At 33.5% G+C, this 13,129-nt stretch overlaps 2 protein-coding genes across 4 annotated transcripts; both read right to left on the bottom strand.

Annotated features, from left to right (window-relative positions):
* Nucleotides 1–5,814: 5,814 nt before the first annotated feature.
* LOC109167358 (ribosomal RNA large subunit methyltransferase E) lies at nucleotides 5,815–9,347 on the bottom strand. Its single transcript, XM_019316378.1, has 8 exons — nucleotides 9,331–9,347; nucleotides 9,144–9,234; nucleotides 8,072–8,171; nucleotides 7,909–7,934; nucleotides 7,712–7,774; nucleotides 7,457–7,558; nucleotides 6,327–6,573; nucleotides 5,815–6,161 (listed from the first exon to the last, which is right to left on the bottom strand). The coding sequence occupies exons 1-8, from the start codon at nucleotides 9,345–9,347 to the stop codon at nucleotides 6,049–6,051; spliced, it is 759 nt and encodes a 252-aa protein (XP_019171923.1). The 3' UTR covers nucleotides 5,815–6,048.
* Nucleotides 9,151–12,152, bottom strand: LOC109167378 (scarecrow-like protein 14). Of its 3 annotated transcripts, none has more exons than XM_019316396.1 (3): nucleotides 12,060–12,152; nucleotides 11,200–11,800; nucleotides 9,151–11,166 (listed from the first exon to the last, which is right to left on the bottom strand). In XM_019316396.1, the coding sequence occupies exons 2-3, from the start codon at nucleotides 11,678–11,680 to the stop codon at nucleotides 9,503–9,505; spliced, it is 2,145 nt and encodes a 714-aa protein (XP_019171941.1). In that variant the 5' UTR covers nucleotides 11,681–11,800; nucleotides 12,060–12,152; the 3' UTR covers nucleotides 9,151–9,502. The 3 variants fall into 3 exon arrangements, with proteins under 3 accessions (XP_019171941.1, XP_019171942.1, XP_019171940.1); XM_019316397.1 differs by having other exon boundaries at nucleotides 9,151–11,413; nucleotides 11,636–11,800; XM_019316395.1 differs by having other exon boundaries at nucleotides 9,151–11,800.
* Between the last annotated feature and the right edge of the window lie 977 nt (nucleotides 12,153–13,129).

The raw sequence follows: 13,129 nt of genomic DNA, 5'->3' as shown, positions 1-13,129 counted from the left end.
TTCATTACATTCATAATTTCGGACATTCATAAATTATGAATTCATGCCTGCACATTCACTTTGGAACCATGCCTACATATTCCCGTCCGAAATCACGGACATTCATAAATTATGAATCCATGCCTGCACATTCACTTTGGAACCATGCCTACACATTCACTTTGGAACCATGAGATTATGAATTTTCTGTTATAAGATTATGAATTTTCTGTTATAAGATTATGAATTTTCAGTTGTGAGATTATGAATTTTCTGTTATGCGATTATGAATTTTCTGTTATGAGATTATGAATTTTCATAAAATTCATAATCTCATAACAGAAAATTCATAATTTGATCAAACGCGCGCCGTTAACTCCACATCCGCGAATTTCTTTTTTTTTTTGCCTAAAAACGACGTCGTTTTGCCTTGTGTTCACCATTCTCGGTGAACACGATTCCATGGCATAATTTGCGAATCATTATTGTGTGGACTATAATTGTATAGATCATATTTTGTATACTGAAAAATAATGTACATTCAATACGGACCAACAAAGTTAGGCCCACCAAAACATGCAGCCTGGCCTAGCCCATCCAAATTTTTTAAGATACACGGTAAGTCTTTATTCTCTAATAACCTATACTAATATTCTAATATATTAGTCTAATATTCTAACATATAATATTCTATAATTCCATTACTACCATCATTCAAATTAAATCATTAATTTCTTTGGAATTCTTACTAGTCCAATATGCACGGCATACAACACTATAAAAATAATAAAATACATAAGCACTCTTTAAACAAACATTATTAATTTAAATTTTAAATATTCAACAATAATAGTGAAAATTGAAAACAAAAATGTGTATGTGTGTAACGTTAATTGCTAGTATGCTATGCAAGTATATTGAAATAAAATTATACCTTTGGTACTAATTATATCTTTTGAGATTCACCCCCCAAAAAAAAAGTTATAACCATTGAGATGTGATAAACGTTTGATTCTAACCATCTTTCTTACAAAATATTATATATGGTCTCAAGCATATATGTATTACGTAGTATTAATTTTCAAGTATCTTGGCTTAACTTAACCTGTTAGTTATAAAAGGGAAAAAGTACAAATTTACCTAGTACAAAGTACATCAATAGCACTACAAAATATATATATATATATATATATATATATATATATATATATATATATTACACACACACACACAATTAAAATTGTATTGTATACTTCTATCAATTATTATATTATGGACCACTGAGATAAGTTTGTTACATTATTTTGATATATTATGTTTCTCAATATACGCTATATATATTAATCTTAAGTAGCCAGAATCCGGCATTGGAGGAGATAAATTGTGAGTCGCCTAATTAGTCCTTAGTATCCCAGCTTGTATAGACAAATTTTACTGTGGACCATGGTCCAAAACGATGTCATTTCCTTTAATGAAAAGAAACGGTACCCGTTTGACCGTTTCGTCAAACTAATTGTTTTTTATGACGTATTCAAATTCATTATATATATATATATATATATATATATATATATATATATTTATTTATTTATTTATTTATTTATTGTAGTTTCATTACTACACAATTACAGTTTCATTTGATATTATACACTCAATATGTGAGACTTGTTATTGAATTTCATTTTATAAAAACTATAGTTTTATTACAACACTAATAAAGTATAATTCTAATTCAACTACGGTTTCATTGGATAGTATACACTCAAATATATGAAACATGTTATTTAGTTTCATTTTATATACACTGTAGTTTTATTACAATAGAACTAAAATGTCATTTGATATAACTACAGTTTCATTTGACAATATACACTCAGTATGTGAGACTTGTTATTCAATTTCATTTTATACATACTGTAGTTTCATTACAGCACAACTAAAGTACTATTTTAATTCAATTACGATTTTATTTGACAATATAGACCCAATATATGAGACATGTTATTCAACTTCATTTTAAATACGCTATAGTTTCATTGCAGCACAACTAAAATAGTATACATTCAAATATGTGAAACATGTTTGTTGGTTTTAGGACTTTTGGGGCTCACGGAGGTCCAATACAATCCGGTAGATTAGTGGATTCACCGGCTAATAAAATAGAAAGATAAGTAGGAAAATAAGTAGCCAAGAATTTCACTATATTTGCTTGTAATTTCACTATATTTAGTTTTAGGACTTTTGGGGCTCACAGAGATCCAATACAATCCGGTAGATTAGTGGATTCACCGGCTAATAAAATAGAAAGATAAGTAGGAAAATAAGTAGCTAAGAATTTCACTATATTTGCTTGTAATTTGTGGGATAGTCTGTATGTACATATTTTTGTAGGAATAATGCTATATTTGATACATAAAGATGAAGCATTCTTGTGGTGTAAGATGGAGCCTTCTTGTTGAGAGGAAGAGCCAACATGGAGTCTTTTAGTGTGGAAAGAGTACAGTGGTAAAGTTCTCTTCCGGTGTAAGATGGAGCCTTCTTGTTGAGAGGAAGACTTATGTGATAAAGATGAATCCCCCCTTGCTCGTTGTTTTCTTGGCTTTATAATCTGAAAATTGTGAACGTTGGGGATTAATGAGGTAGTAAATGGTGTTTTATTAAGATTAATGGGTATTAAGAGGTAATAATTTGGAGGTTAACATGGGGTAATAATTTGGACGTTTACTAGTTGATAAAGAGGTTAACAGCTAGTTTAATTTGGGTTTTGGGATAATAAATAGGTAATTATGGGGAGTCAAAGGGGTATTTATTTTGGGTTTTATGGAGGGGTTTAAGTGTAGGCAATTTATATCCTGCATTAGGGCGCGTATTGCATTGTGTGTCTTGATGTAAAACGACGCTGTTTCAAATTTTTTTTTTTTTTTTTGAAATTTTCGCTACCCTGTGTTGACAGTTAATTTTTTGTAAAATAATAATAATAATAATAAAATCTCATGTTCAAAAATGTACATAATTTTATACTAAAATACACATAATTGTATATATGAATGTACATAATTGTATAACAAAATACACATATTTTTTTTTAAAGATAATACATAATATACATAAACTTTTAATAACATAATAAACATCAACTCTTAACATAATACACATTTCGGATGTACATAATTGTACAAAAAAGATGTACATGATTGTATGAAAAATGTACATAATTGTATAATACACGTAATTGTATAAACAAATACACATAATCACGTCAACTCCCTACATAACTTACCAAAACGACGTCGTTTTGGGAGGCGTGGGGCGCACAGTGCTACGTGCGCCGTGGTGCAGGGTATAATGATTGTTAAGTACTTAAGTGTATGACCGGGTTTAAGTGGTCCAACCGGGTTCACATATTGGGTATCTATCAATGTTATTTAGTTTCATTTTATATACACTATAGTTTTAGTTACGGTTTCATTTGACAATATACACCCAATATATGAGACATGTTATTCAACTTCATTTTAGATACACTATAGTTTCATTATAGCACAACTAGGATAGTATACACTCAAATATGTGAAACATGTTATTTAGTTTCATTTTATATACATTGTAGTTTTATTACAACAGAACTAAAATATCATTTGATATAACTACAGTTTCATTTGACAATATACACTCAGTATTGTAAAACTGAAACATGTTATTTAGTTTCATTTTATATACACTGTACTGACATGTTATTCAGTTTCATTTTATACATACTGTAGTTTCATTACAGCACAAGTACATAACTAAAGTACCATTTTAATTCAATTACGGTTTCATTTGACAATATACACCCAATATATGAGACATGTTATTCAATTTCATTTTAGATACACTATAGTTTCATTACAGCACAACTAAAATATCGTTCTTATTCAACTAGAGTTTTATTTGACAATATACATTAAATATGTGAAACATGTTATTCAGTTTCATTTTAGATACACCGTAGTTTCATTTTATTCTGAGCACATCATAAATACGGGATTAGTTAAACATAGCGCCTCCGTTTCTTTATTTAAAGAAATTAAACAACGGCGTTTTTGGATCATAGCCCACACAGCTATGTGGACCATGGTCCACAGTATAACAATTGACATGTACACTCTGCATGTAAGGAGTCTTCACTATCTCTTATCAATTTTTTGGGCTTTGGGCCTTTAGCCTTTGGGTCTCCTAATAACCCAATGTTTGCAAAAGGTACATTTTTAATACACTAAGGTTCATTTTTTGAAAGTATCTTAGGGTCCGTTTGGAAAGCAGGAAAATGACTTCTGGAAAATGAGTCATTTTCCAGAAAACATTTTCCTTTCTTGTGTTTGGCAGCACGGCAGAAACTAGAGAGAAGTTCTTCTCTCTGGTTTCCACCTTCACGCTTTTTTTTTTTTTTTTTTCCTAATTAATGTTTCCGGCGGAAACATTGTTGGTGGAGACATGGAGTTGTTTCCGCGTTGAAGGAGGAGGCAGAATTGAAGGTAAGCAAGTGTGTGGAGAAGATGGAAAATGACTTCCCCCCAAAAAAAAGGGGAAGTCATTTTCCAGAAATTTAGGCTCATTTTCCATTGACTTCTCTTCATTTTCCTTTTACAATTCATTTTTCAGCCTAGCCAAACACCCAAAACCCGAAAAATGATTTCCAGAAATCATTTTTCGGGTTTCCAAACACACCCTTATTTGAGTATGAAGGTTCATTATTTGATATACTACCAAATAATGTATCTTTAATATATTAAAATTGAATATTTATTCATTGTCTACAGTATAATTTGCCATTCAATATCTGTAGGAGTATTTCCTATTTATCAAACCCACTAAACTATAGGTAACTAATATTAAATTGTGATCTAGATTGCAAGGTGAATGATAAACATTCATTTTAGCACACTAATGGATCATTTTTAATGTATTAAAGTTTCATTTTTAGATAGTTTACTAAAAGATGAATATTCATTATACTAAAAATGACATTTATGTTAGTGATTCACATTAAATTTGGACCATGTTCCACATTATAACGATTGACTAAATTGGACTATTAATAAATAATAAATTATATTGTAGACCATGGCTCAAATTACAAAGTGAATCACTGATAAATATTCATTTTGGTATACCAAAAGTTCATTTTAATATAATATTATGTTCATTTTTTAGCTAGTATACTAAAAATAAGCTTGTACTATACTAAAAATGAACATTTAATATACTAGAAAATGAATTTGTATGTTAGTAGTTCACCTTATAATGTGGACCATAATTCATGGTATAATGATTGCTAAACTATTCATGTATAAACTAAAACATTTCATCGAGTAGACAATATTAAGACTCTATTGACTTTTTTTCTTTTCTTAAAAAAATAATTGACTATTGAGTTGGTTTTTTATTTTAAAAAATCATGATAAAAATAAGAAATTCATGAACAGTTAATGAAAAAAACAATTGTCATTGTGAATACTTTAATAACTTTGTCTTTTCGATACTTTTGAAAGAAAAGACTGATAGAATGAATTGGGATAAAATTGGATGCAGTTGACAAGATATCATTTTTTTTTTAATACTCATAATTCTTTACAAGATAATATTTATTCTATACTTTCTCAAACATTTTCAGTCTAAAGAATCTAAGCTCTCACGGGGTTCGAACCTATGACCACCCATTTGGAATGGTAGAAGATATCATTTTAAATTTACAAATGTGTACATAGATTTAACAGAGATAAATTATATAATTAAAGACTAAATTTGATAACATAATAAAAGTCAATGCAAAAATATGACGAAATGAGTTTAAAAAAAAAAAAATCCGGAAAAGCTATCAAATCAATGACTAAACCAATATTAACTCTTTTGTTTTTTTTTCCCCTACTTCTAAGAGAAATTAAGACTAAAACCTGAAGAATAATGGAAGATTGAGCATAGTGAAGAATAGAAGATTGACATAAAAAAGTTAAAGTAATTTATCAAAACCTTAATTAAATGCAAAACATTTGCTGAGGTTTGTTGAGCAAGACTTATAGCTTTTCATTAGTGGCGCAAACCTTGGCAAATCAAATAAATCTCTCTTGAGCACGACCTTGTTGCTTTTGGCCTCAGCCATGATGTCTTTCTGAACACAGATTTGCAAATCTGACCAATTTCTGTGGACAAACAAATTAAATGGAGTCACATAAAGTTTTTGGTATCAAGAAATTGAAAATGGTATAATTGAACGACGTGAAAAGGTTAGGCTGATAGTGAGACTATACAGTTATATATTTTATATATTATATTATATGACCAACGGGGATAACATTTGTGCTTACCCTTAATCTCTTCACTTTCCAACAGCTTTATGACAAGATGGCCCCCGGGTTGCAATGCACCATTGTTACCCAGAGCAGAAACCGAGCCATCTAGCTGAACATTATCGTCGGAATGAGGCAAAGCTCCCCCTCCAACGGCTAGGTTGAGTGCACGGTGTCCCAGTTCAGCAGATAGAACTGCATCTCTTGTTGTTATTCCAGAAACTAGGGGACACATGTCAGATAGTATGATGGAGAACCCCTTTTGCTGCAAAATAGGCATCAGAAAATGTAATGCTAAGCAACTAAACAACGTGTTTCGATCTCGAAAAACTTGTATGCACAAGTGGAAGATAAAATAAAAAAGTCCAATTGCTCTGGAGCAATTAAATTAAGGATGAAAACCAAGGGAAGTATAAATGTATAATTTCACTCTAATCCATTGTGTTATGTTGCATTGACTAAGGCCATCATTTCTCTTATCTAGTTTGTTTTCTCACTCACCACCTAAAAGTTTCATATTGTTCTTTGATTTACGTGAAAGCCCGCAACCACTACTCAAAGGTGCGCTCTGAGTAAAGCCCGCCGTGTAGGTTGCCCAGAGCTAATTGGCTCAAACCACAAAGGCCAATAGACAACGCCCACAGAGAGTTGAACTTGGAACCTTGTGGTTACCAAGCCAATTGTCTGACCAACTTGGTATGTTAACATAATGAAGGGCATAGTCAACGGCAAAAAGAAACAGTTCTAAAGGTCTTTGAACGCAAATGTTATATCTAGCCAAGTGATTTGGTTGATTTTAAACTAAAAGAGGCACCTTCACAGTCATGTGGATAAGAGCAGGAAGAAAGAATTAGCCAATCTACGTTTCGATGAATTCTCACTTTGCTACACAACAGATTCAGCTTATCAAGCAGTGTACTGCATAACCAAGTAAAAGAAGGCCAAAATGAAACAGGTGAAGGCTTCTTTATTGTAACTATTTTAGCCAATCTACATTTCAATGAATTCTCACTTCGCTACACAACAGGGTTCCACTTATCAAGCAGCATACTGTGCATAACCATGTAAAAGAAGGCCAAAACAAAACAAAACCTAACAACAAATCCTCGGTAATATACTAAAATGTTCCAACAACCATACGTCTATACCTGAGGAGAAAGCTCCCTAATTTGGTCCCTCGCTAGTTTCATAACATCTGCACAAACAGTTTGAACCCTCGAATCACAGTGCATAGCTGGCACCTTTACCTTCTGCTCTGCATCATATCATAATTTTCCAGATAACTCTCAAAGTGTTAATAAACACAACATACTATATCATTTCCCTATAATGTAACAGATTGATTGATAGAACCAAAACCCTAGTTATCCAATTGGAATATTCAGATTTTCTCGGAAACAAACCTTGAGATCAATTCCAACAACAGCTCCATTATTTTTCAATGGACCCAAACTCTGGCATGCCACCTGCATTACAAATGGGGTCAATCAAGGCAACTGTAAATTCAATCAAATTACAACAAAAAAAAAAAAAAAAAAAAAAAAAAAAAGACAGAATTTTTATGGAAAAATTGATACAATACATTGATAGATACACACACCTGAAGCCAGGCACCAGGAGCACAACCTAGATCAAGAACAGAGGAACCAGGGGTTATCAGTTTATACTGCTTCTGCATCTGTAACAACTGCTCTGACACCAAAGAAATTATTTTGAAATTAAAAAAAAAAAAAAAAAAAAGGTTATAGCGTTGTACAACAGACCTTGAAGGCAGAGCGAGCAACATAACCCAGGCGCTGAGCTTCCCTGTAGAAAAAATCTGGTGTTCCTGCTCCGCCCATCGTCTTCCTCCTCTCTATCAAACTATCAATCAAGTTAAGTGAACTATTGAATAAGAGTTTTAAGAGTTTCAATTTTCAAATAGGGGTTTATTGTGAGTTTCTTTTTTTTTTAAAAAAAAACCTTTTGGGTGAGTTGGAGACTTGGAGGGTGAGCCGTGAGAGAGTATAGGAGTGACTGAGTGAGAAAATTGAATATGTTGTCCGAATGTGATTTTTATTTATTTTTACATCATTCCAAATTTTTTTAAAAATAAGTCAGGTTGTTGTTTCTTAAGAGCCACTTCATGTCACTAGACTACAAGGTCATTGGTAAAATATAAGTTATGTTAGTTTGATTTGCTCAACTAATCACTCTAAAGCCTCATTCCAACAATTAGGAGTTTGAATTTTACTTGGAATCTAGATGGTTGTGGGCTAGTTCAATTAATTCGATCGATCACTCTAAAATCTTGTTCCAATGACAATGGAGGGTTTGAATTTCACTGAGAGCCTGGAGGGTTATTGAAAGACGTTGACCAATTAGAGATATGAAGACCTACATTGACCGGTTAGAGATGATGAAAACCTCTTCTACATCATAGTGTATAAAATAAAATTATATATAAGAGTGGGAACTTGAGAACTGACAGGATGATTTGCGATTTACCTTCAAGTTTAGTATTAGTTTGACGTAAGTGAATAAACTTATAAGGTGACCACCAATTGGCGACTATCCTGAGTACTTTTTTTTTTTTTTTTTTTTTACTTTTCTCTCCTTCCTCTCTTTTTGTAACTGGACTAAAAAAATTCGTAGTATGAAAAAATAAACACCACACAATTGTAATAATTTATTGCTTCAAAACACTAAAATTCAAAAGCTTTTTGAGAAAGTCATTTTGTACGAAATCAGCTATTAGCTAACAACTAATTTACCGAACATCTTTCTACAATCAACTAATACTATCAACTCATTAAACTCACTAACTCAATTAGCTAACGGCTATTTACCAAACACCTCCACAGATACAATTGGAGTGGCTGCATTCACATAGACACAATATGAATGCTTTCCACTCACAATGAATGCATTCACATTCCACTCAAATCTTGAGGAGAAAAACCAGTTTTAAGGTTCACTCGGACATAAAAACCAGTCAAGAATTCCAGGAACATGGATGTCAAAACCATTAGCAAATTCTAACATTGTCGAACTCGCCATGCCATGCAATCAGTAAAAGCATCACAAGGGGGGTTACCCAGTACACACCCTCGCATAGTGACTGCGGGTTTCCCTGGTCACAAACAAGGGGATTAGAAGCCAAGAAGGAGAGTTAAGTCTGCTAGAGGTCGAGTAATCTGAACTAAGTCAATTAACTAAGCTGGTTTCCATGATGAAAGCGCAAATAAGGCGCGTCCCTTCCATCCCAGAAGCAGCCAGTGTCCATCTTCATCGATCACGAACTCCTTGTGGTATAACTTCAACATATGCATCGACATCTTCACGATCTCCCGGTTCAAAGGAAGCTGAAGGAATCCAGCCCTCGTGTTCCGGGCCTGCCACATCTTGTACGTTTCTGGCCTCTCGACCCTCTCAGTGTCTTCACATGCAATCGCGTTCATGGCTTGCTGACCAAATATGTAGCTCTCGATCAGCATCCTCTCATGAACTTCGCGGGGAATAGTGGCCTCAAGCATATCGAACACAGCTGAGTAATGAGAAAGAGCTGCCCGAAATCTAGATGTAAAGAAGGGGGCGTTACAAGCACTGTTGAGAATCCCGTGTATGAAAACATCTGGATGGACATCGTGGATTAGTTTCAGAACAGTATCCCTCGGACTGAGGCTGTTTACAACCACTGTATCGTCGAGAAGGTTCCTAAGTCGATACAGACAGTTCACTACGAGCACCTCGCCCTCAATGATCTTCAGATCCTCGACTGTAATTGTTTCCCACTTCTTTGCTATAGCATTAAACTCGAATGGAACATTGAACTTCTGAGCATAATAAGTTAAAAGTCGCCCTGTCCCCTCAGCCCTCTCTGCTGGCCGGAAACCTGACTGTGGAAAATCAATCCCGGTTATACGAAGCTTGGGAGGTCCACCGGGCCTAGATGAGAGATGTTGTATTAAGCAAGGCCATTGAAAGCCGAAAAGAGTACCAATCCCAAAATCGATAATGTGCAGTGATGAAGCGTTCTGGGCTAGAGTTGTGATGGTCTTGTTCGAGAACATATTAGCGATCTTCCTAAATGGACAAGAAGAAAGATAGAGGTGGAAAGCTTTCAAAGCCCTAGCAGCATACCTAGGATATTTCACCAGTGCTTTATATATTCTCGTCCCGGATCCCGCTATCCTTGCCTCTAGAGCGTCAGCAAAATAATGCGCCAGCCTCTGCATATCGTCTCCGGTTTGAGACGAATGTTGTCTGATATGCTTCAAATAATCGTTGGCAGTCCTTATGTCCTCGACAGCTACAGCTTGTGCACAAAGCGTCAAGAGAGATCGAAAGTCTACCACAGCTCGTTTAGATCCACTCGATTTCTTCCTATTAGAACCCTTCGAATCACACGAAACACTCCGCAAGGAATGACAAAGATTGGATTCGTCCTCTTCACTGCATAATAACACCTCGTCAAACTCTTCTTGTTTAACGCTTGGTTCAACATAAATTGCTGATTGCTTGTAACATCTCTCTTCGGCCAAATGCATATCTTCACGAAACATATTTTTCTTTCCTCTTCGCCCTTCAAGCAAGTCCTGATTCCCGGTATTCTTCTCCACCCCAACTCCATCAACGAGCAAGCTATTGCGAGTAGGAAGGAACGAACTCGCTTCCCTAACTCCTTTCTCAACAGATTCAATACAATTGGATATATCAGGAATTGTAATTGTACTCGTAGCAAAGTCCACAGTCCCATCATTTACGGTGCCTTGGCCAAGCGATGAGGATGACTGAGAAGTAGTACTCGAAGCAACACCGACAGGAACATGGTCACGGGGATTGGAATCCCAGTTAGGACATAATGAATCATCGTTACCATTGTCTCCCGATCCATAATAACTGCTATCACCATAGTTTTCATTTCGATCCAAATCAGGAACTCTGTGAAGATTCGGGGATGGCGGGTACTCCTCCCCAATAAGCTCGTAAAATGATCTTTCTGCATCTTTAAGGGCAGCAGACTGTCGAAACATGTAGGCCTGCTTTTCCACGTTATCTTCCATTAGCATCTGATTAATCCACTTAAGCATTTGATCCCTAAGATCATAATCTTCATATCCACCGTCTTCATTCAATAAGTTTACTACATTTAACCTCTGACCAGATTGAGGCACTGGGGCTTCTTCATTATTTAGATTTCCCATTTCTTCGTTCCGATCCACCAATGTCTCACAAACTCCCTCATTCGCCATCGAAGTTGGATAAGAGAAAGTGGATAGACCTTCAACCCCTAAATTTTGCCAGTTAACCAGATTTGGATTAGGAAAGATTGGTGGGGTTTCATCCTCAAAGTTAAATTGGGATGTGGTCTCATATGGTCCCCTATCCATGGCCCTCTAGTCTTCAAGAATCAAGAACCCTAATCTTCCTCAGAATCTCATTCCCCAATTCCTCAGAGCCCAAATTTCACAATCCAGAAACCCAAACTCTTGCCTATGTCAAATTGTCAGCTAAATCAAACAAAACATTAACTTATGTCAAACAAATAACAACAAAACCTTCAAGCATAAGCATGAAAGAACAAAAAAACATGATAGATTAACAAAACGCTCATCTTCATCCTAAGTAAGAGCCAGAAAGAATGAAATTAAGCATAAAGTTCAAATCTTTTTCCTCAAATAACATATTGGAAAGCAGAAAAACAACCGGGTCGGTGTTATGCATGCACAGAATCGTGCTACATAAGAAGCTGTACATACGGAAACTTACCTTAACACAGAGCAATCCTTGAAGGCTGGGGGCAACAAACGATGGGTGTTTACCAGTTTAAGAATAGTAGCAGGCATTGATCTCTTGGGAATTTTAATATAGTCCTAAGAAGTGGTATACCGTATATTATGTGTTGGGAAAATTAGCTCAATTTGGTAAAGTGATATTTTGAAGTATAATTTTGAGTGATATTCATTTCTAGTTTGAGTTGGGTCAAAATAGATTTAAATTTTTTAAATTAAGATGATAAATTTGATATATTATACATTATAAATGGATAATGAGTAAATTAGAAATAAATTCTCAAACTATACATGGAAATTGTAATCACTTTTGACTTTTGAGCAGCATTTGTAATTTACTGGAAAGGGATGTGAATTTGTACTAATGTAAATATAATTCAACATTTTTAAAAATTTGAATTGCGTAATTTTTTTTTTTTTTGAGTACTACTGACATTATTATGATCAGTGGCAGACCTAGAAATCTTCTTCAATGGGAGCGAAAAATTAAACATAATGAAATATATTTTTTAAAAATGAAACACTTAGAGACCCAGTCATAAATATTATTGAGTAGAGATAAAAAATCAAAATATATCAAGACAAAAAAATATTTAAAATAAAATATAAAACATAATTAATTAGATAAAATAATTTGAATGAAAAACACATTATAAATAATCCCTCATCTTACTATTAATATTAAAAAAAAATAAAAAATAAAAATAAAAAAAGAGAAGAAGTCTCAATGATATAAATAAAAAATTCAATTAGAATTCTCATTATTAATATTAAAAAATGACAAAAAAGAAAATAAAAATAAAAAAGAAGCCCCAGTCATAAATATTGTTGACTAGAGATAAAAAATCAAAATATATCAAGACAAAAAAATATTTAAAACAAAATATAAAACATAATTAATTAGATAAAATAATTTGAATGAAAAACACATTATAAATAATCACTCATCTTACTATTAATATTAAAAAAAATAAAAAATAAAAAAAGAAAAAAAGAGAAGAAGTCTCAATGATACAAATAAAAAATTCAATTAGAATTCTCATTATT

Source organism: Ipomoea nil, unplaced genomic scaffold (genome assembly GCF_001879475.1).
Source record: "Ipomoea nil cultivar Tokyo-kokei standard unplaced genomic scaffold, Asagao_1.1 scaffold3150, whole genome shotgun sequence".
NCBI lineage: Eukaryota > Viridiplantae > Streptophyta > Magnoliopsida > Solanales > Convolvulaceae > Ipomoea > Ipomoea nil.
This window is presented reverse-complemented; position numbering and strand designations above follow the sequence as displayed.

What these genes read in the sequence shown, in the direction of transcription:
- LOC109167358 (XM_019316378.1), bottom strand. An exon ending in TTGCTCGCTCTGCCTTCAAG is followed by an intron (nt 7,935 to 8,071) that starts GTCTGTTGTACA and finishes TTCTTGATCTAG; the next exon opens with GTTGTGCTCCTGGTGCCTGG. An exon ending in CTCCTGGTGCCTGGCTTCAG is followed by an intron (nt 7,775 to 7,908) that starts GTGTGTGTATCT and finishes TTTGTAATGCAG; the next exon opens with GTGGCATGCCAGAGTTTGGG.
- LOC109167378 (XM_019316395.1), bottom strand. Translation starts at nt 11,680, where the DNA reads ATGGATAGGGGACCATATGAGACCACATCCCAATTTAACTTTGAGGAT.